Source organism: Mobula birostris, assembly GCF_030028105.1.
Source record: "Mobula birostris isolate sMobBir1 chromosome 8 unlocalized genomic scaffold, sMobBir1.hap1 SUPER_8_unloc_1, whole genome shotgun sequence".
Taxonomy (NCBI): domain Eukaryota; kingdom Metazoa; phylum Chordata; class Chondrichthyes; order Myliobatiformes; family Myliobatidae; genus Mobula; species Mobula birostris.
This window is the reverse complement of record NW_027274036.1, coordinates 192,707-216,774: the sequence shown is the minus strand read 5'-3', so window position 1 is coordinate 216,774 and position 24,068 is coordinate 192,707. Positions and strand designations below refer to the sequence as shown.

The 24,068-nt window shown below is 44.8% G+C and overlaps 1 protein-coding gene across 1 annotated transcript in view; it reads left to right on the top strand.

Moving 5' to 3' along the window:
- Positions 1 to 1,308: 1,308 nt before the first annotated feature.
- The window catches only part of LOC140191992 (serine/threonine-protein phosphatase 2A 65 kDa regulatory subunit A beta isoform-like), a gene marked incomplete at its 3' end in the record, with an annotated part of 60,317 nt that continues 37,557 nt past the window's right edge, over positions 1,309 to 24,068 (top strand). The window contains exons 1-5 of the mRNA XM_072249905.1: positions 1,309 to 1,405; positions 2,054 to 2,144; positions 7,093 to 7,193; positions 9,068 to 9,300; positions 11,195 to 11,342. Of these exons, the coding sequence (XP_072106006.1) occupies positions 1,322 to 1,405; positions 2,054 to 2,144; positions 7,093 to 7,193; positions 9,068 to 9,300; positions 11,195 to 11,342 (657 nt within the window). The remainder of the gene's footprint in view (positions 1,406 to 2,053; positions 2,145 to 7,092; positions 7,194 to 9,067; positions 9,301 to 11,194; positions 11,343 to 24,068) is intronic.

The window sequence follows — 24,068 nt, the reverse complement described above, 5'->3', positions numbered from 1 at the left end:
CTAAAATGTTGCCTGGGTTTCATCTCCTAAGTTACAGAGAAAGGTTGAACAAGTTAGGTCTTTATTCTTTGGAGCGTAGAAGGTTGAGTGGGGGCTTGATAGAGGTGTTTAAAATTATGAGGGGGATTGATAGAGTTGACATGGATAGGCTTTTTCCATTGACAGTAGGGGAAATTCAAACAAGAGGACATGAGTTGAGAGTCAAAGGGCAAAAGTTTAGGGGTAACATGAGGGGGAACTTCTTTACTCAGAGAGTGGTAGCTGTGTGGAATGAGCTTCCAGCAGAAGTGGTTGAGGCGGGTTTGATGTTGTCATTTAAAGTTCAATTGGATGGATATATGGACAGGAGAGGAATGGAGGGTTATGGGCTGAGTGCAGGTCGGTGGGACTAGATGAGAGTAGAAATTTGGCACGGACTAGAAGGGCCAAGATGGCCTGTTTCCATGCTGTAATTGTTATATGGTTATAATAATAGACAAGTAAATCAACTAAAGTATACATATATTTATTTTTTTTTAAAGTGTGCAAAAATCAGAAATACTGTATATTAAATAAAGTGAGGTAGTGTCCAAGGGTTCAATGTCCATTTAGGAATCGTATGGCAGATGGGAAAGAAGCTGTTCCTGAATCACTGAGTGTGTGCCTTCAGGCTTCTGTACCTCCTACCTGATGGTAACAGTGAGGTATATTTCGATGTATTGTCTGTACACTGCAGAAGTCGCCATGGTTCACCAGTACCATCTCGGATGTACTAAACTGTACATCTTTGGGAGTGGGAGAAAACTGGAACACTTAGAGGAAACCCACACGTTTACTAGAAGAACATATGGACTTTCAGATAGTGGTGGGAATTCAACCTGTACAGGCATTATGCCACCTTGTTGCCTTGGATTTTCAATGGTATCTTGTACTATGCCGAGCATTGATTGTAATTCCATAGTTATGACCATTTAGAAAATATTCTAATCTGTCTTTCCTAGAAGTGCCCATCGTCTCCTCTCCACATACTAAACCTTTATCATTTCACTCTAACTTTCTCCCAGAAATAATGGATGATTTTGCACTCTTCAGTCAATGCTGCGGAAGGCAGGATACAGACATCTTTAATATCCTAGGGTTCAGGTAGAGCCTGGATGGCAGAGTTGTCCACCTCAAAAGCTCGGCTCAGCAAGTCCTCCGCTTCGGGTGCGTAGCAAGACAATGCGCATGCGGTGGTCGCCGGACCGCTGTTGGCCGGCAATGACGGCTTCCGGCGAGCTGCGTATGCGCAAGTTATGCGGGCGGCCGGTACCCAGCGCGAGGGCGCGTGCGCGGTGGGGAGATGGCGGCGACGTCTGGGGACGGGGACGATTCTCTGTACCCGATCGCGGTGCTGATCGACGAGCTGAGGAATGAGGACGTGCAGGTGGGGGAGGGAGCGAGCGAGGAAGGTCTGAGGGAAGGGGAGGAAGAAGGAAGGAAGGAAGGAAGGTCTGAGGGAAGGGAGGGAAAGTGAAGGAAGGTCTGAGGGGAGAAAGAAAGTGGAAAGTGAGGTGGAGGGAGGGAGGAGGGTCTGATGTGGCGCGGAGAAGCCTGAGGTGAGGGTAGGAGGTGTGGAGGGAGAGGGAGGTGGGGAGCCTGGGGCGAGGGTCTAAAGGGGCAAGAGGAGGAGGAAGGAGGTATGAGGGATCCTGAGGTGAGGGTCGAGATTGCCCAGCCTGATGCATTAACTGCAGGGACCAACTCCATGGGCTAACTGCTGTGGGACGTTCACTGGGAACAGTCTGGTCTGACCTGCGGGGACATGGAGCTGGTGCTGGACTGTGGCATCGGGCTGATTTCCAGCTTGCCCAGACACTGTGAGCCAAATAACCCTTAACCCCAAGTTCAGTTGAAGTCCTTCATTCCCTAGGACCACTGCATGGGTCAGAGATAATTCCTGTTATCTTCACTGTGTCTCCTTCCCTTGATACCAAATCCAGTTCAGCATAACACTGGATTGCTCACACTAGGAATCGGGCAGATTCATTGCAGCAAACGTTCGGTTCCATCACGTTACTCTCCTCTCTTCCAGCTCCGTCTCAATAGCATCAAAAAGCTGTCCACCATTGCGCTGGCTCTGGGTGTGGAGAGAACACGAAATGAACTGCTGCCATTTTTAACAGGTGAGTGTGGGGGCAGGCAGGGAGTGTGGCCTGAAGTGTCCTTTAGCCCAGCAGTTTCCCACCATTGGTAATATTTACATTAGGCCCACAGAATATAATGAGCAGCAGCTCATATTCAGGTTAATTTATAAATAACGGATACATGGAAACACACAGTGAAATGTGTCATTTGCATCAACTAGCAAACCTAAGGATGTGCTGGAGAACAGCCTGCAGGTGTCACCACACATTCCGGCACCAGCATAGCATTGCGCATTGTTCAGCAGAACAGCACAAGCAGCAATAGTTCTGGTGGGGGGGGGGGGGGGTGACCAGCCTTCATACCCATTGACCCAGCATTTGTCCACAGGAATTACTTGCAAAACACTCTGACCTGGACTCCAGCTCCAGCTCCAGTCCCTGATTTGGTTCAACTCCACTCAACCCTCTTCTTAAACTCAACCTGGTCCCCTAACATCGTTCACTGCTCCCAAAATCATCTGTACAAATGGATACAGAGACTGGAACTGTGCACGGTGTTCCTGGTGTGGTCTGACCCAGGGGTACAGAGATCATAAGATCACAAGACAAAGGAGCAGAAGTAGGCCCTTCGGCCCATCTAGTCTGCTCCACAGCTCCCCCATGAGTTAAACTATTCATCCATCTAGTTCCAATTTCTGGCTTTTTCCCCATATCCCTTGATGCCCTGACTAATTAGATACCTGTCAATCTCCTCCTTAAACACCCTCAATGATCGGGCCTCCACAGCCATATGTGGCAACGAATTCCACAAATCCACGACCCTCTGGCTAAAATCCTCCTGGACTCACCCACCAAGAGAAACAACCTTTCCACATCCAAAATGTTTCTATGAGATCCCCTCTCATTCTTCTATACTCTAATGAATACAGTCCAAGAGCGAACAAACGCTCCTCATATGTTAGCCCCTGCATTCCAGGAATCATCCTCGTAAATCTTCTCTGAACTCTCTCCAACATCAGTACATCCTTCCTAAGATAGGGGGCCCAAAACTGCACACAGTATTCCAAATGAGGTCTCACTAATGCCCCATAGAGTCTCATCAACACCTCCTTACTCTTATACACTATTCCTCTTGAAATGAATGCCAACATAGCATTCGCCTTCCTTACCGCCGATTCAACTTGGTGGTTAACCTTTAGGGTATCCTGCACGAGGACCACCAAGTCCCTTTGCACTTCTGATTTTTGAATTTTCTCCCCATCTAAATAATAATTTGCCCGATTATTTCTTCTTCCGAAATGTACAACCGTACATTTGTCAATGTTGTATCTCATCTGCCATTTCTTTGCCCACTCTCCTAAACTGACTAAGTCTCTTTGCAACCTTTCCGTTTCTTCAACATTTCCGGCTCCTCCACCTATCTTGGTGTCATCCACAAACTTAGCCACAAAACCATTTAATCCATAATCCAAATTATTGATATACATCGTAAAAAGAAGCGGCCCCAACACCGACCCCTGCGGAACACCACTAGTAGCCAGCAACCAATCAGAATAGGATCCCTTTATTCCCACCCTTTGCTTTCTGCCTATCAGCCAATGCTCCACCTATTCCAATAGCTTTCCTGTAATTCCATGGGCTCTCATCTTATTAAGCAGCCTCATATGCGGCACCTTATCGAAGGCCTTTTGAAAATCCAAATACACAACATCCACAGCCTCTCCCTTGTCAATCTTATTCGAGATTACCTAAAAAAATTCCAATAGGTTGGTGAGGCAGGATCTTACCTTCATGAAACCATGCTGGCTTCGGCCTATCTTGTCATGCGCCTCGAGGTATTTCATAACCTCGTCCTTGAGGATTGACTTCAATATCTTTCCAACTACTGATGTCAGACTAATAGGTCTGTAATTTTCTTTTTGCTGCCTCCTTCCTTTCTTGAATAACGGAAGTACATTTGCGACCTTCCAGTCCTCCGGAACCATGCCAGAGTCTATTGATTCCTGGAAGGTCATTTCCAATGCTTCCACAATCTCCAAAGCCACCTCCTTCAGAACCCTTGGGTGCACCTCATCCGGACCGGGAGACTTATCTATTCTTAGTCCACTTAGCTTCCCAAGCACCTTCTCGCTAGTAATCTTGACTGTACCTAATTCTATTCCCTGATACCTCTGGCTATCAGGTATATTTCTCATGTCTTCCACTGTGAAGACTGATGCAAAATACTCATTCAGTTCCTCCGCCATCTCTTTGTTATCCATTATAATTTCTCCAGCATCATTTTCAATCAGTCCCGTATCAACCCTTGTCACTCTTTTACTCTTCATATATTTAAAAAAACTCTTAGTATCCTTTTTTATGTTAATCGCCAACTTCCTTTCATAATTCATCTTTTCTTTCCTAGTGACTTTCTTATCCTTCTGTAAGTTTTTAAAAGTCTTCCAGTCCTCATTTTTCCCACTAATTTTTGCTTCCTTGTACGCCGTTTCTTTTGCTTTTATTTTTGCCTTAACCTCTCTCATTAGCCACATTTGTGCCATTTTTCCATTCATGATTTCCTTTTTTCTAAGAATATATTTTTCCTGCATTTTCTTTATTTCTTGTAGGAATTTCATCCAATTCTGCTCTGCCATCCCTCCATTTAGCTTACTTTTCCAATCAGCTTGGGCCAGTTCCTCTCTCATACCACTGTAATTTCCCCTGTTCCACTGAAATATCGATACACCTGATACCAGCTTCTCCTTTTCAAATTTGAAACTGAACTCAATCATATTATGATCACTACTTCCAAGGGGTTCCTTTACCTCCAGCTCCCTAATCGCCTCAGGTTCGTTACACAGCACCCAATCCAAAACAGCCGGTCCCCGGTGGGCTTCTGGACAAGCTGCTCCAAAAAGCCATCCTGTAGGCATTCTACAAACTCCCTCTCCTGAGATCCATTACCTTCCTGACTTTCCCAATCCACTTTCATATTAAAATCCCCCATAATTATCTTGACATTGTCCTTCTGACACGCTTTTTCTATTTCCAGCTGCAACTTGTAGTCCACATCCCAGCTGCTGTTTGGAGGCCTGTATATAACTGCTGTTAGTGTCTTTTTACCCTTGCCATTTCTTAATTCTACCCATAAGGATTCTACCTCTTCTGATCCTATATCCCTTCTATCTATTGATTTGATATTGGTACTTACCATCAGGGCCACGCCACCCCCTTTACCTACCTTCCTATCTTTCCTATACACTGTGTATCCTTGGATATTCAGCTCCCAATCACATCCATCATTTAGCCATGACTCGGTGATGGCCACAATGTCATATCTTTTAACCTGCAGCTGTGCAGCAAGGTCATCCACTTTATTTCTAATGCTGCGTGCATTTAAGTACAGTACATTTAGATCAGTATCTGTTGTGGATTTTGCTATATTTCTATTTTGCAGCAAATTATCCTGTATATTCACTGGCCTGTCCTTCTTGCCATCTTTGCTGCACAGTATTTTTGACTTATTTCTATTTTCCTCTTCCTCGACCCTAACAACTTGGTTTCCTTCCCCTTGCCAACTTAGTTTAAACGCTCCCTAACAGCTATATTAAACAATCCCGCCAGGATATTAGTACCTTTTGAGTTCAGGTGTAATCCATCTTTTTTGTATAAGTCATACCTTCCCCAAAATAGATCCCAATGATTCAAGAATTTGAAGCCCTGCCCCCTGCACCAGTTACTTAGCCACACATTCTTCTGTTTAATTCTGCTATTCTTACCTTCATTGCTCAGGCAGCAATCCTGATATTATTACTCTGGAGGTCCGGCTTTTCAATTTTCTTCCTAGCTCCCAGTAATCTTTCTTCAGGACCTCCCCTCTTTTTCTGTCTATGTCATTGGTACCAACATGTACCAAGACTTCCGGCTGCTAGCCCTCTCTCCTCAGAATACTCTGGACTCGATCTGAGACATCTGGTACCTTGACACCAGGGAGGCAACACACCATCTAGGTATCCTTGTCTGGCTCGCAGAATCTCTTGTCCGTCCCCTTTACCATGGAATCCCCTATAACTACTGCATTCCTTCTTGCTCTCTTGATTTCGGCGCTGGGCAGAATGCCAGAGTCTCGTTCACTGTGGTCCTCCTCTGTCTGGTCTGCCTCTTCAACAGTATCCAAAACGATATATCGATTTCTGAGGGGGACTGTCACAGGGGTGCTATCTACTACATCTCTATAGGTAGTATCTATCACCTCCTCACTTTCCCTAATTAGCCGAAGGTCATCAATTTCCATCTCCAGCTCCTTAACACGGTCCTTCAGGAGCCTCATCTCAGTGCACCTGGTGCAGATGTAATCCTTGGGGAGGCTGGGAGTCTCCCAAGGTCCCCACATCTGGCACTCCAAGCACAACTAATCCTAGATGCATACCTCTAATGCTACTATTTGTACTAAATACCAAAAAACTGTAACTTACTCCGTTACTATGAGACTCAACGGTCGCAGGAAGCCTCTTCCCGTCTCCGCCGAAGGCTGTTGAGCCAAAGCTGTTTCTCTCTGCACCCTCTCACTCCGCAGCCTGCTCCGACGCTGCCCGCTGGACATGGCAGTTTTCTTTTTAAGCTGTTCGCGCTCAACTGGCTGACGTCACACGCCTGTGCAGTCTGGCCTCTCTCCTACTCCGAGAAATAAAATGGAGACTGGAAATACGGAGACTGGAACTGTGCATGGTGCTCCCGGTGTGGCTCTGACCTAGGGATACGGAGACTGGAGCTGTGCATGGTGCTCCCGGTGTGGCTCTGACCTAGGGATACGGAGACTGGAGCTGTGCACGGTGCTCCCAGTGCGGTCTGACCTAGGGATACGGAGACTGGAACTGTGCACAGTGCTTCCTGTGTGCTTTTTAAACTCTAGTTTTGTACATGTTTGCTCTCATTCCCTTGATTTCCTGTGGAAACAAATGCATTACAAATAACAAATAAATAAGAACTAACTTATTTTGTGTTTCAGATACGATTTATGATGAGGATGAAGTACTGCTTGCTTTAGCTGAGCAGCTGGGATCATTCACTGCCCTTGTGGGAGGCCCAGCACATGTCCATTGCTTGCTGGTATGTGCTATTGAGCTGCAGTTCCATGGGATCCACTCTCATGGGTCTGTATGCACTCAGTCGACTTCTGTAACCTCAGAGGCATCATTATTCAAAGTTCATATATCACCCTGGGATTCATTTTCTTGTGGGCATACTCAATAAAGAATAATAATCATTTAATTGAATCAATGAAAGACTGCCTAACTATGGCATTCAGACAGTGCAAAAGACAACTACTAATAAAAAACTACTAATAGAAAAAGAAGCAATAATTAATAAGTAAGCAAGAAATATCCAGATCATGAGATGAAGAGTCCTTGAAAGTGAGGCCATTCAATAATGTGGCGAATGAAGTTATCCCCTTTGAGTCAAGAGCCTGATGGTTGAGGGGTAATAGCTATTCCTGAACCTAGTGATGTGAGTTCTGATGCTCCTGTACCTTCTTCCTGACGGCAGCAGTGATGAGAGCATGTCTTGGTTGTGTGGGACCTCAGTGATGGATGCTGCTTTTCTGTGACAGCGTTTCATGTAGATGTACTCAATGGTTGCGGGGGTTTTACCCGTGATGGACTGGGCGGATTCTTCTACTTTTTGTAGGATGTTCTGTTTGAGGGCATTGATGTTGAGCGGGCTGTGATGCAGCCAGACAATACACTCAGCAGTACACATCTATGAACTCTGCCCTCTGGTCCTAATTCTTCCACTATAGGAAACATCCTTTCCATATCCAATCCAGATAGAAGGATGTCCCTTTAGAACAGAGATGAGGAATTTCTTTAGCCAGAGTGTGGAATTCATTGGCATAGATCGCTGTAGAGGCCAAGCTGTTGGGTATATTTAAAGCAGAGGTTGATAAATTCTTGATTAGTCAGGGTGTCAAAGGTTATGGGGAAAAGGGAAAATGGGGTGGAATAATAAATCAGTCATGATGGAATAGAGGAATACATTTGATGCACCGAATGGCCTAATTCTGCTCCTATGTCTTGTGGCTTCTGGTCTTACGATGGACGTAATTAAGTGGCCCTTGGATAAACACACAAATACGGCGGGATATCAACCATGTACAGATTGGATGTTAGATTAGCTATACTTAGCTCAGTTCAGTACAGACATGGAGATCTGAAACACCTGTTCTGGTGCTGTGCTGTTTTCTGTTCTGTGACTGGCATGGGAGAGTTCCCAGCTCAGAGGGGTGTGAATCTTTGGAACGCTTATCCCCTGAAAGGCTAAGGTGAGAAATTTGAGACGAGGATCATCAGATTTATAGATTCTGAGGGACCAGAGTAGAAAAGAAGTGGACAAAGATCAGCTTTGTCATAAACGCAGAAGATTCTGCAGATGCTGGAAATCTTGAACAGCGCTCACATAATACTGGTGAAACTCAAAGTCAGGCAGCATCTATGGAGGGGGATAAACAGTCGATGTTTTGTGCCGAGACCCTTTATCAGTACTGCCAATTGTCATCAGAGATGAGGAAGAATTTATTTAACCGGAGGATGATGAATCTGTGGAATTTATTGCCACAGACACCTGTGGACAGACATCTCTTTCCCTCTCTTCACCTTCCTCCCCATCAGCCCCTACTGGAGAGCCTGGCCATAGTGGAGGATATGGTGGTGCAGAAAAAGGCTGTGGAATCACTATGCATCATCTTCAATGACTATCAAGTCATTAGGTGTATTTAAAGCAGAAGTTGAAAGGTTATTGATTAGTCAGGCTTCAAAGCTCCTCTGTCTTATGGGGTGATCATAGCAACAACCTAAGTAACCTCCATACCTTATTAGCTCATTAACTAGTGCACCGTGTTTTAAAATACTAGTTACAGATGTTCCAAAGTTTTAAGCTTTCAATTTATGACATCTTTTTCCCTCCCTCCTTCCCCTCCCTGTCAGCCCCCGCTAGAGAGCCTGGCCACAGTGGAGGAGACGGTGGTGCGAGAAAAGGCCGTGGAATCGCTGCGCACCATCTCCAAGGAGCACTCTCCCTCGGACCTGGAGCGCCACTTTGTACCCCTTGTCAAGCGCCTCTCTGGCGGCGACTGGTTCACCTCCCGCACGTCTGCCTGCGGCCTCTTCAGTGTTTGCTACCCTCGTGTCTCCAGCACTGTCAAGTCGGACCTCCGGCAGTAAGTATCGTCAGAGCCCCCAGGGGAGCAGAGGGTATGTTGAAGCAGGGTTGTGACTTTGGAGTCACCAAGGCGTGAGGATCCATGAGGTCAGAGTCCCACAGTATGCAGAGCAGTCACATGACTTAATGGGTCTTTGAACAAACTCACACCACACTCCCATTTCCATAAGATAGTACATAGGAGCAGAATTAGGTCATTTGGCCCATCAACTCGGCCATCGTGGCTGATTTATTTTTCCTCTCCAGCCCATTCTCCTGCCTTCTTCATGTAACTTTGACACTCAAACTAATTAATTACCTTTCAACCTATGGTTTAAATATGGTTGGTTGTCCATTGTATCCATTAATGACAGGAGACCTGTGTAGGAGAGTTTTTAAATTGGAAAAGCTGTTGCACTCTCTGGACCTTGGAGGTCTAGGTCCAGTAGCCGTCACAGTGAGGGACTTCCTTGGTTGCAACAGATGACTCTGACTTCTTCAGTGCCTTGTCTTGCCCTTCTCACTCCACAAAGCGTTGCAGAGCCACGTTCTTGGCCATTGGATCTCATTCACCCAGTCTATCAGAGATGACTTCACATGCTAAGACAGGCACGTCCCTATCTCACGGGGGTATGAGGCCACTGGCTACCCTCACCTGGTTTTGCCCACCAGTTGAAGTGTTGTATTGGAGTGTGGCAGCTGTCACATGCAAACGGTTCATTGGAGTGAGTGTTCGGTGGGGACCAAAGGTGAGTGAGCTCCCCAGAATGGATGAGACAAGCCCCTTCACAGAGATGCTGTCTGTCCTTGGAAATCCCATACACCCCGCTTGAAATATACTGTACCCAATGCTTTAAAAGCAATAGACTGAGTGTAAAAGATTCTCTATTTACAAGGTGCTGATACTATCAAGGGAGTTTAATCAGTCTTTCCTCTTTTTTCCAGGAAGGAAAAGGTAGAGTGAGTGAATAGTTAGAAATCTCTGGAATGAAGAAATGGTTTGATGGAGAAAATAATTCCATTTGTGGGCGGTATAAGAGCTTGGGTCTAATGATAGAAGAGAGTCTTCGGTAAATCCAATCAGGTTTTCATGAGAAACGTTTTTTCACCCAGGAAGCAGGAAGACTGTGAAATTAGCTCCCACAGCAAGTGATCGAGTGAGGAGAGGTGTCGGAACCTGTACCATAGAGTGTGATCAGATGTGGTGTTGGGAGGCTGGTATGGGGTAGGAACTTTGGCATGGATTGGAGGAGCTCAGTGTCTTTTTATTTGCAACAAATGGCTGTGGAGGTCGTCATTAGGTATATTTGAAGTCAAGGTTGAGAGGTTCTTGATTAGTAAGGGTGTCAGTGGTTATGGGGAGAAGGCAGGAGAATGGGGTTGATAAGGATAATATATCAGCCATGACCTGAAAAGATATAATACATCACACACTGTTCTGTGTTCCCTCTCAATCTTGCACTAATGTTATCTTTTTAATTTGGAAATACATCCTGGTTACAGGCTCTTCCAGCTCAACATGCCTGTGCTCCCCAGTTACACCCACATGACCAATTAACCTACGGATCCATACATGTTTGGAGCGTGGATGGACCCACAGCACCCAGAGGAGGGCCATGCAGTCACAGGGAAAATGTACAAACTCTTTACAGACAGCAACAGAATGAACAGACTTGATGGGCCGAATGGCTTATTTCTGGTCCTAATACTATGGTCTTACGCTTGTTACTGTTCTATTAACAATTTAATTCAGGTTAACTGTTGTCAGCACTGCATTTACAAAGTTTTATTTCCCCGTTTACCCCCCACCCCCTCCCGGTTTTACATTTCTGTTCTGAAACATTTGTTGGTGGTCCACCCCTGTCCTGCTTCCCTTCCCCTTCACTCCTCCACCCTCTATGACCCACCCACAGGTACTTCAAGCAGCTCTGCACTGATGATACCCCCATGGTGAGGCGAGCAGCCGCTTCCAAACTGGGTGAGTTTGCAAAAGTTCTTGAGCCGGAGAACATCAAGTCTGAGATCCTGCCCATGTTCACCAACCTGGCCACAGACGAACAGGTATGGCAGCATATCATCCCTTAATCTTCCAGCATGTCTGTGCCCGAGACTTGCAATGTTAGCATGTTAGCACTACAGCCACCTCTAGAACCAGGCTAGGTTAAGGACAGCAAGAGGCTACAGGAAGTGGTAGGATTCATTGTGTTGTTGAAGCAGTTTCATGGGTTTGGTGAATGAGACAGAAAACACTAACAGCAAATAAGTATATAATCATTTACTTACTAACAGTAAAATTTTGACCAAACGTTAAGTTTCTCCAAGTTACACAAACTACAACTAAATATTCAATCAGTTAAAAGTGTTTGCAGGACATGCCTTCTGAATGGTTTTGTGCGGTGTGCCTTAGACAAAGGGGAGAGAGAGTTAGCCTCCCACGTATGCTATTTTATACCCCTCAAGGCACCCAGAAACAGAAACAGGCATTGTGGCACGGAAACCAACCAGTGGGAAATGAGCATCATGACTTTAAGTGAACTGATCACTATCAACACGATGGAAGCAGCTTTCGACTGAAATAAACCACACCCCCCCACGGTACACTCCACCCTTGAAAGTCATGACACCATGACAATATGACCCTTATGGATTTCCTAAGCTACATATAGAACAGAAATACAATGCGCAGTACTGTAAACCCAATAGTCAACCCCCACCCATTGTACTACAGTACCCTGACTTACCAGGAATGTAGGTGCAGCATTCTTGACCAATAACAGTACAAATACCACCTTTCTTTGTGAACAGGTAGTTTAAACCATCGATATCAGTTACCGGGATAGTCTGGCTGTACTACGTTGGGAAAGGCTATCATTCGAAGCCTCTGTATTAGCCCTTTCACTACACTGATCAGCACGGGCTAAGTGCTCATCTAGAACACTGGAGTAGAATATGTATGGCACCATATATTAGCAGCGTCACCCTATGGGGATCTACAGGAAGGCCTAGGAAATGCAAATCCACTAGGTACCATTCAGTGTCCAGTGAGTGCCCACCTTCACAACACCATTTGGCATAGACACAGCCATCCCAGAATTGTGTTCCTGCTCATACTTGCCATATCCACCTTATACCTGTGCTTATCATACCACCTTTACCAACATTCCCTGTCAGGTGGGGAAATCACTTTTGGAGTTGGGACCTTCCAGTTGAACAAAAGGTACATAGAGAAACATCAGCCCTTAAAGCACTCACTTAACCAGGGGCTAAAAGGCTGTAAACAACCAGAAAGCATCTCACTGGCTATCCTTTCCCCTGGGAAAACCCAATAATTTTAAGTATGGACACAATGTGGTGTCCAATTTCAACCCCAGCAAAATCAAACTTACCTGACCAATCTACTGGCATTCCATAACTGATTAATAAGTTAGCAAGACTCCCAATGCCCTCACTGTTATCATTCTACTCTGGGACTCGGTATCTCTCTTTTAAAGATACAGGTTTCCCCCGCCATCTGAAGGTAGAGCGTTCCTACGAAACGGTTCATAAGCCGAAATGTCATAAAGCGAAGAAGCAAGTACCATTTATTTATATGGGAAAAATTTGTGAGCGTTCGCAGACCCAAAAATAACCTACCAAATCATGCCAAATAACACATAAAACCTAAAATAACAGTAACATATAGTAAAAGCAGGAATGATATGATAAATATACAGCCTATATAAAGTAGAAATACTTTTCCACAATCATTACTGCACTGTTCTCCGTAGCGAAAATCTCGTGCAAGTGCCGTCGGCAAAAAATCTCACACAAGCACTGTTGGCAAAAACACAGCACAAGCGCTCTCCAGTAACCTTTAAGCTGTGAAGCTGCCAAATCATACCAAATAACACATAAAAATACACAGTCTATATAAAGTAGAAATAATGTATGTACAGTGTAGTATCACTTACCGGAATTGGGACAGCGACAGTGTCGGGCGGCACCTAATTGATTAGCATGTTTATTTCGGCTTTTTTCTTAAAGATGTGCTGTGTGCCTCCCGGCTACCGCTACATTCTCCTCGAATCGCGGGGTGGTGGGACACTGGGGTGTCATCTTGTCGTCTGTTTCCATTAGAGCAGGCAGCTCATCTTCTCCTATGACTGCCCGCCTCAATGTCGAAGGTCGAGGTTCGTCGTCTGCTGTGGCTGATGAGGAAGGCTTGCTTGACTGCTGAGCCTCGCGCATTTTTCTATCATACAGTTCTTTGTAAGGACTCAAACCATCCTGCAAATACCCCCTAAACCTACGTACCCTTTCAAAATTAAAGTCGTACTTTATCATTGCAGCGAAAATCTCACGCAGTTGCTTCACGTTCAGTTCCTGGACAAGTTCACTTTCGGTCTGTTCGCTACTGTATTCAGTTTCAATTGTTATCCTTTCCTCTTCCAATTGCATCAGCTCTTCATCTATCAGTTCTTGGTCATGGGATGCCAAAACCTCTTCAACATCATGTTTGTCAGCTTCCACAAGCCAAACTCACGTTGTCTGTACTTCGTTCACCACGATCAAAACGCTTAATTTTACGCTGTTACGTCTAGTTTTACGCTAAGTGTAACACCCTTACGAGCTCTTTCAGGCTTTTCCGACACCTTAGAACTCATCTTGCAAACGGCTGCTCACAGGCTCGTGTTTAAGCAATGCCGTTCCGAATCCGGGGGAGAGCGGCTGCTTGGGGTGCGTGCTGCCTTTTATCGCGCGCTGATTTTTTCGCGTGCTGATTTTCCCCGGGTGCTGCTTTTTTTTCGTAACAGTGAAAACACCTTCTGAAAGCGAAAACAGATAACTAATGTAGGTAACACACATCAAAGTTGCTGGTGAACGCAGCGGGCCAGGCAGCATCTCTAAGAAGAGGTACAGTTGACGTAACTGTTACGGTCTTTCGTAACAGTGAGGTTTCGTAAAGCGAACATTCGAAAAGTGGGGGAACACCTGTATCCTGATACTATGATTATGATTATGAGGACACGCAGCCCCCTTTTATTGTCATTTAGTAATGGATGCATTAAGAAATGATAAAATGTTTTTCCAGAATGATATCACAAAAACACATGACAAACCGACTTAAAACACTAACAAAAACCACATAATTATAACATATAGTTACAACAGTGCAAAGCAATACCGTAATTTAATAAGAACAGACCATGGCACAGTAAAAGTCTCAAAGTCTCTCGAGAGTCCCATTATCTCACGCAGACGGTAAACCTCCAGCACCGCCATCTTGCTGGTGCAGTATCCTGGAAGCATCCAACCACAGTCCAACTCCGAGTCCGTCCGAAAAACTCCAAGCCTCCGACCTCCTCTTCGACACCGAGCACCAAGCACCATCTCTGCCGAGCGCTTCGACCCCGACCCTGGCAACAGGCAATACGCAAAGCCAAGGATTTGGGGCCTTCGTCTCCAGAGATTCTCGATCGCACAGTAGCAGCGGCAGCGAAGCAGGCATATCAGAAGTTACTCCAGATGTTCCTTGGCGCTTCTCACGGCTGTCTCCATCAAATCCGGATTGTGCACGGCCCCTAGTTACACATAATCGATATTCATTCAGATCAAAGATATCCTAAAGTCGGAGGGTGAGGAGCCAGAGGTCATGATACATGTAGGTACCAATGACATAGGTAGGAAAAAAGAAGAGGTCCTGAAAGGAGAATATAGGGAGTTGGGAAGGGAGTTGAGAAGAAGGACTGCAAAGGTAATAGTCTCGGGATTACTGCCTGTGCTATGCGACAGTGAGAGTAGGAATGGAATGAGGTGGAGGATAAATGCGTGGCTGAGGGATTGGAGCAGGGGGCAGGGATTCAAGTTTCTGGGTCATTGGGACCTCTTTTGGGGCAGGTGTGACCTGTACAAAAAGGACAGGTTGCACTTGAATCCTAGGGGGACCAACATCCTGGCACGGAGATTTGCGAAGGCTACTGGGGAGATTTTAAACTAGAATGGTTGCGGGGTGGGAATCAAATTGAAGGGACTGGGAGAGAGGAGGTTAGTTTACAAATAGAGAAAGCTAGTAGAAAGTGTGTGAGGGAGGATAGGCAGGTGACAGAGAAGAGGGGCGCTCAGACCGGAGATGTAGGGGAGAAGGAAGAAAAAGATAATAAAGTTGTTTTGCACCATTAGGGATAAACAGAGAGTAAGAGATGGAGAGTTTCTTAAATGCATCTATTTTAATGCTAGGAGCATTGTAAGAAAAGTGGATGAGCTTAGAGCATGGATTGATACCTGGAAATATGATGATGTAGCTATTAGTGAAATATGGTTGCAGGAGGGGTGTGATTGGCAACTAAATATTCCAGGATTTCGTTGCTTCAGGTGTGATAGAATCGGAGGGGCAAGAGAGGGAGATGTTGCATTGCTTGTCAGAGAAAATATTACAGCGGTGCTATGGCAGGATAGATTAGAGGGCTCATCTAGGGAGGCTATTTGGGTGGAATTGAGGAATGGGAAAGGTGTACCAATGCTTATAGGGGTGTATTATAGACCACCTAATGGGCAACGAAAATTGGAAGAGCAAATTTGTAAGGAGATAGCAGATATTTGTAGTAAACACAAGGTTGTGATTGTGGGAGATTTTAATTTTCCACACATAGACTGGGAAGCCCATTCTGTAGAAGGGCTGGATGGTTTGGAGTTTGTAAAATGTGTGCAGGATAGTTTTTTGCAGCAATACATAGAGGTACATAGAGAAGGGGCAGTGTTGGATCTTCTGTTAATGAATGAGATTGGTCAGGTGACGGAGGTATGTGTTGGGGAGCACTTCGGGTCCAGTGATCACAATGCCATTAGTTTCAATATAATTATGGAGAAGGATAGGTCTGGACCCAGGGTTGAGATTTTTGATTGGAGAAAGGCTAACTTTGAGGAGATGTGAAAGGATTTAGAAGGAGTGGATTGGGACAATTTGTTTTATGGGAAGGATGTAATAGAGAAATGGAGGTCATTTAAAGGTGAAATTTTGAGGGTGCAGGATCTTTATGTTCCTGTTAGATTGAAAGGAAGGTTAAAAGTTTGAGAGAGCCATGGTTTTCAAAGGATATTGGAAACCTAGTTTGGAAAAAGAGAGAGATCTACAATAAATATAGGAAGCATGGAGTGCATGAGGTGCTCGAGGAATATAAAGTATGTAAAAAGAATCTTAGGAAAGAGATTAGAAAAGCTGAAAGAAGATATGAGGTTGCTTTGGCAAGTAAGGTGAAAATAAATCCAAAGGGTTTCTACAGGTATATTAATAGCAAAAGGATAGTGAGAGATAAAACTAGTCCCTTAGAGAATCAGAGTGGACAGCTATGTGCGGAGCCAAAAGAGATGGGAGAGATTTTGAACAATTTCTTTTCTTCGGTATTCACTAAGGAGAAAGATAAGGGAAACAAGGTAAGGGAAACAAGTAGGGTAGTTATGGAAAGTATGATGATTAAAGAAGAGGGAGTACTGGCACTTTTAAGGAATATAAAAGTGGATAAGTCTCCGGGTCCTTACAGGATATTCCCTAGGACCTTGAGGGAAGTTGGTGTAGAAATAGCAGGGGCTCTGACAGAAATATTTCAAATGTCATTAGAAACGGGGATGGTGCCGGAGGATTGGCGTAATTCTCATGTGGTTCCATTGTTTAAAAAGGGTTCTAAGAGTAAACCTAGCAATTATCGGCCTGTAAGTTTGACGTCAGTAGTGGGTAAATTGATGGAAAATATTCTTAGAGATGGTATATATAATTATCTGGATAGACGGTCTGATTAGGAACAGACAACATGGATTTGTACGTGGAAGGTCATGTTTAACAAATCTTATTGAATTTTTTGAAGAGGTTACTAGGAAAATTGACGAGGGTAAAGCGGTGGATGTTGTCAATATGGACTTCAGTAAGGCCTTTGACAAGGTTCCACAGGGAAGGTAAGTTAGGAAGGTTCAATCGTTAGGTATTAATATTGAAGTTGTAAAATGGATTCAACAGTGGCTGGATGGGAGATGCCAGAGAGTAGTGGTGGATAACTGTTTGTCAGGTTGGAGGCCGGTGACTAGTGGTGTGCCTCAGGGATCTGTACTGGGTCCAGTGTTGTTTGTCATATACATTAATGATCTGGATGATGGGGTGGTAAATTGGATTAGTAAGTATGCAGATGATACTAAGATAGGTGGAGTTGTGGATGATGAAGTAGGCTTGCAGAGAGATTTAGGCCAGTTAGAAGAGTGGGCTGAAAGATGGCAGATGGAGTCAATGCTGATAAGTGCGAGGTGCTACATTTTGGTAGGACTAATCAAAATAGGGCATACATGGTAAATGGTAGGGCATTGAGGAATGAAGCAGAACAGAGGGATCTAGGAATAATGGTGCATAGTTCCCTGAAGGTGGAATCTCATGTGGCTAGGGTGATGAAGAAAGCTTTTGATATGTTGACCTTTATAAATCAGAGCATTGAGTATAGGAGTTGGGATGTAATGTTAAAATTGTACAAGGCATTGGTGAGGCCAAATTTGGAGTATTGTGTATAGTTCTGGTCACCGAATTATAGGAAAGATGTCAACAAAATTGAAAGAGTACAGAGGAGATCTACCAGAATGTTACCTGGGTTTCAGCACCTAAGTTACAGAGAAAGGTTGAACAAGTTAGGTCTTTATTCTTTGAAGCGTAGAAGGTTGAGGGGGGACTTGATAGAGGTATTTAAAATTATGAGGGGGATTGATAAGAGTTGACGTGGATAGGCTTTTTCCATTGAGAGTGGGGGAGATTCAGACAAGAGGACATCAGTTGAGAGTTAAGGGGCAAAAGTTTAGGGGTAACATGAGGGGGGAAGTTCTTTACTCAGAGAGTGGTAGCTGTGTGGAACGAGCTTCCATTAGAAGTGGTAGAGGCAGGTAAGATTTTGTCATTTAAAAAAAAATTGGATAGGAATATGGACAGGAAAGGAATGGAGGATTATGGGCTGAGTGCAGGTAGATGGGTCCAGGTGAGAGTAAACGTTTGGCATGGACTAGAGGGCCGAGATGGCCTGTTTCCGTGCTGTAATTGTTATATGGTTATATGGTTAAATAACCTTCTAAAGAATTGAATTTTCTGCCCCAAAACAGCCAAACCCCGCTCGCAGCATCAAAATGTAAAAATAAAGTAGTTTCACGGGTTTGGTGAGTGAGATAGAAAAAAATGGACTAGGAATAAGTATATTGATCATTTATTTACAAGCAGTAAAAATTTGACCAAACATTTAAGTTGTCCCAAGTACACACACTATAGAACTAAATATTCAACGCACAGATGCTTAGTTAAAAGTGTGCACAGAGCATAGCTTCCTAATGGTTTTGTCCAGCGTGCCTTAGACAAAGTGTTTCAAGAGGCTCGTCATGAGGCATATCAAGACCCTGCTGCCCCCCTCACTGGACCCCCTGCAGTTTGCGTATCGTCCCAACCATTCAACAGACGATGCCTTTGCCGTCACCCTTCACCTGGCCTTAACCCACCTGGACAAAAAAGACACGTACATTCAAATGCTGTTCATAGACTTCAGTTCAGCAGTCAACACAATCATTCCTCAGATACTGATTGGAAAGCTGAGCCTACTGGGCCTGAACACCTCCCTCTGCAACTGGATCCTAGACCTCATGACTGGGAGACCTCAGTCAGTCCGGATTGGAGGCAGCATCTCCAACACCATCACACTGAGCACGGGAGCCCCCCAGGGCTGTGTGCTCAGGCCACTGCTGTTCACTCTGCTGACCCACGACTGTGCTGCAACACACAGCTCGAACCACATCATCAAGTTCACTGATGACACGACCATGGTGGGTCTTATCAGCAAGAATTATGAGTCAACGTACAGAGAGGAGGTGCAGCGGCTAATGGACTGGTGCAGAGCCAACAACCTGTATCTGAATGTAAACAAAACAAAAGAGATGGTTGTTGACTGCAGGAGGACACGGAGCGACCACTCTCCGCTGAACATTGACAACTCCTCCGTAGAGATTGTTAAGATCACCAGATTTCTTGGTGTTCACCTGGCGGAGAATCTCACCTGGTCCCTCAACACCAGCTCCATAGCAAAGAAAGCCCAGCAGCATCTCTACTTTCTGCAAAGGCTGAGAAAAGTCCATCTCCCACCCCCCATCCGCACCACGTTCTACAGAGGTTGTATTGAGAGCATCCTGAGCAGCTGCATCACGCCTGGTTCGGAAATTGCACCATCTCGGATCGCAAGACCCTGCAGCGGATAGTGAGGTCAGCTGAGAAGATCATCGGGGTCTCTCTTCCTGCCTTCACAGACAATTACACCACACGCTGCATCCGCAAAGCAAACAGCATTATGAAGGACCCCACGCACCCCTCATACAAACTTTTCTCCCTCCTGCCATCTGGCAAAAGGCACTGAAACATTTGGGCTCTCACGACCAGACTATGTAACAATTTCTTCCCCCAAGCCATCAGACTCCTTAATATTGAGAGCCTGGCTTGACACCAACCTTCTGTACCCTCTACTGTGCCTACTGTCTTGTTTATTATTTATTATTATTTATTGTAGTGCCTGCACTATTTTGTGCACTTTATGCAGTCCTGGATAGGTCTGCAGTCTAGTGTGTTTTTTGTGTTTTTCCTTATGTAGTTCAGTGTAGTTTTTAGAAACATAGAAAATAGGTGCAGGAGTAGGCCATTCGGCCCTTCGAGCCTGCACCGCCATTTATTATGATCATGATCATCCAACTCAGAACACCGCCCCAGCCTTCCCTCCATACCCCCTGACCCCCGTAGCCACAAGGGCCATATCTAACTCCCTCTTAAATATAGCCAATGAACTGGCCTCAACTGTTTCCTGTGGCAGAGAATTCCACAGATTCACCACTCTCTGTGTGAAGAAGTTTTTCCTAATCTCGGTCCTAAAAGGCTTCCCCTCTATCCTCAAACTGTGACCCCTCGTTCTGGACTTCCCCAACATCGGGAACAATCTTCCTGCATCTAGCCTGTCCAATCCCTTTAGGATCTTATACGTTTCAATCAGATCCCCCCTCAATCTTCTAAATTCCAATGAGTACAAGCCCAGTTCATCCATTCTTTCTTCATATGAAAGTCCTGCCATCCCAGGAATCAATCTGGTGAACCTTCTCTGTACTCCCTCTATGGCAAGGATGTCTTTCCTCAGATTAGGGGACCAAAACTGCACACAATACTCCAGGTGTGGTCTCACCAAGACCTTGTACAACTGCAGTAGTACCTCCCTGCTCCTGTACTCAAATCCTCTCGCTATAAATGCCAACATACCATTCGCCTTTTTCACCGCCTGCTGTACCTGCATGCCCACTTTCAATGACTGGTGTATAATGACACCCAGGTCACGTTGCACCTCCCCTTTTCCTAATCGGCCACCATTCAGATAATAATCTGTTTTCCTATTTTTGCCACCAAAGTGGATAACTTCACATTTATCCACATTAAATTGCATCTGCCATGAATTTGCCCACTCACCCAACCTATCCAAGTCACCCTGCATCCTCTTAGCATCCTCCTCACAGCTAACACTGCCACCTAGCTTCGTGTCATCCGCAAACTTGGAGATGCTGCATTTAATTCCCTCATCCAAGTCATTAATATATATTGTAAACAACTGGGGTCCCAGCACTGAGCCTTGCGGTACCCCACTAGTCACCGCCTGCCATTCTGAAAAGGTCCCGTTTATTCCCACTCTTTGCTTCCTGTCTGCTAACCAACTCTCCACCCACCCCAATACCTTACCCCCAATACCGTGTGCTTTAAGTTTGCACACTAATCTCCTGTGTGGGACTTTGTCAAAAGCCTTCTGAAAATCCAAATATACCACATCCACTGGTTCTCCCCTATCCACTCTACTAGTTACATCCTCAAAAAATTCTATGAGATTCGTCAGACATGATTTTCCTTTCACAAATCCATGCTGACTTTGTCCGATCATTTCACCACTTTCCAAATGTGCTGTTATCACATCCTTGATAACTGACTCCAGCAGTTTCCCCACCACCGACGTTAGGCTAACCGGTCTATAATTCCCCGGTTTCTCTCTCCCTCCTTTTTTAAAAAGTGGAGTTACATTAGCCACCCTCCAATCCTCAGGAACTAGTCCAGAATCTAACGAGTTTTGAAAAATTATCACTAATGCATCCACTATTTCTTGGGCTACTTCCTTAAGCACCCTGGGATGCAGACCATCTGGCCCTGGGGATTTATCTGCCTTCAATCCCTTCAATTTACCTAACACCACTTCCCTACTAACATGTATTTCACTCAGTTCCTCCATCTCACTGGACCCTCTGTCCCCTACTATTTCTGGAAGATTATTTATGTCCTCCTTAGTGAAGACAGAACCAAAGTAATTATTCAATTGGTCTGCCATGTCCTTGCTCCCCATAATCAACTCACCTGTTTCTGCCTGCAGGGGACCTACATTTGTCTTTACCAGTCTTTCTTTTTACATATCTATAAAAGCTCTTACAGTCCGTTTTTATGTTGCCTGCCAGTTTTCTCTCATAATCTTTTTTCCCCTTCCTAATTAAGCCCTTTGTCCTCCTCTGCTGAACTCTGAATTTCTCCCGGTCCTCAGGTGAGCCACTTTCTCTGGCTAATTTGTATGCTGCTTCTTTGGAATTGATACTATCCCTAATTTCTCTTGTTAGCCACGGGTGCACTACCTTCCTTGATTTATTCTTTTGCCAAACTGGGATGAACATTTGTTGCAGTTCATCCATGCAACCTTTAAATGCTTGCCATTGCATATCCACCGTCAATCCTTTAAGTGTCATTTGCCAGTCTATCTTAGCTAATTCACGTCTCATACCTTCAAAGTTACCCCTCTTTAAGTTCAGAACCTTTGTTTCTGAATTAACTATGTCACTCTCCATCTTAATGAAGAATTCCACCATATTATGGTCACTCTTACCCAAGGGGCCTCTCACGACAAGATTGCTAATTAACCCTTCCTCATTGCTCAAAACCCAGTCCAGAATAGCCTGTATTGTTTCATGTAGCACCATGGTCCTGGAAAACGTTGTCTCATTTTTACTGTGTTCTGTACCAGCAATTATGGTTGAAATGACAATAAAAAGTGACTTGACTTGACTTGAGTTAAAAGGGGAGAGAGAGCAAGCCTCCTGCACATGCTATTCTATACCCTCAAGGCACCTGGAAATGGAAATAGGCGTCGAGGTGCGAAAGCTAACCACTAGGAAAAGAGCATCACAGACTTTAAACGAACCAATCACAATCAACACAACAGAAGCGACTTTCAACCAAGATAAGCCACTTCCCCCCAAGATACTCTGCCAACTCCATCAAGGGTACAGCTGTCCCCACCATTGAGGACATCTTGAGGCGAAGTCTCAGGAAGGCAACATCCATCATCAGGGACCCCCACCAACCGGGTTCTGCCCTGTTCTCGATGCTTCCATCAGGCAGGAGTTACGGGAGCCTGAAGACCCACACCTCAAGGTACAACAACAGCTTCTTCCCCACTGCCATCAAATTCTTGACCCAACCTGATCAATCATAATACTGTCTTAAACTATTTTGTTTTCTTATTTAATCTTCCACTACTGTCAATATTTATTGACTTTTTAATTAGAGATATCGCACTGTAACAGGTCTTTCTGGCCCAATAAGCCTGCTCTGCAGAATTACAGGTCACATGACCAATTAACCTACCAATCCACACATCTTTGGAATGTGTAGGAATCCAGATGTAGAATATAGAACACTATAGCTTAGGAACAGGTCCTTCAGCCCACAATTTTGTGCCAAACTAAATAAATTACTAATCAAAGGGCCAGCTAAACTTATCCCTTGTGCCTACACAATATCCATATCCCTCTATTTTCCTCACATTTATGTCCCTATCTAAACCTCTTTAAAGTCCTGAATGTATCGGACTCTACCACCACCCCAGGTAGCACATTCCAGCACCTACCACTCTGTTTTTTTTTAAGTAAAAGCAACTTGCCTCTCACATCTCCTTTAATATTATCCCTTCTCTCCTTAAATGCATGTCCTCTGGTATTAGATGTTTCAACCCTTGGAAGAAGATACTGACTGTCTACTCTGTCTCTCTATCAGATCTGTCAAACTTCGCTGCTCCAAAGGAAACAATCCAAGTGTGTTGTTTATTTTGCGCATGGGTATTTTATACTATGCAAATATATAACAAGTTTATGTGAACTCGTGTTTGTCCTCATCTTGTACTGCTGCTTCAAAAGCTGTATTTCCTGGCACTTATACCCTTGGTGTGGTGCCTATGATGACAGTAAGCTTGAACCTCCCCTAGAGGTATTGTGAGAACCACCTTTCTGCACACGTGTTGGCCATTCTCCACTTGACATGTTTATTTAGAGATACAGCTGATAACAAGCCCTTCCAGCCCTTTGAGTTGTGTCACCCAGCAACCCATCAATTTAATCCTAGCCTAGTCACGGGACTATTTACAATGACTAATTAACCTAGTAACCGGCGTGTCTTTGGACAGTGGGTGGAAACTGGAGCAGCTGGGGGAAATACATGTGTGCACAGGAAGGAATGCAAAGCGTGCTTAGAGGACGCTGGAATAGAACTGCAAACTCCAACACCCTGAGGTGTAATAGTTGTCATGCTTATCACTACTCTACCATAGCCTGTCAGGGAGACCATCCTGAGCCAGTCCAGTCTCCATGAGGCATTTTCAGTTTTGAGGATAAGCCCTCTTTCCCACAAGCCTCACTCGCAATCCTCTACTCTGCAGTTTGGTGGAGGTTGGATCATTGGGGGAAGGATTT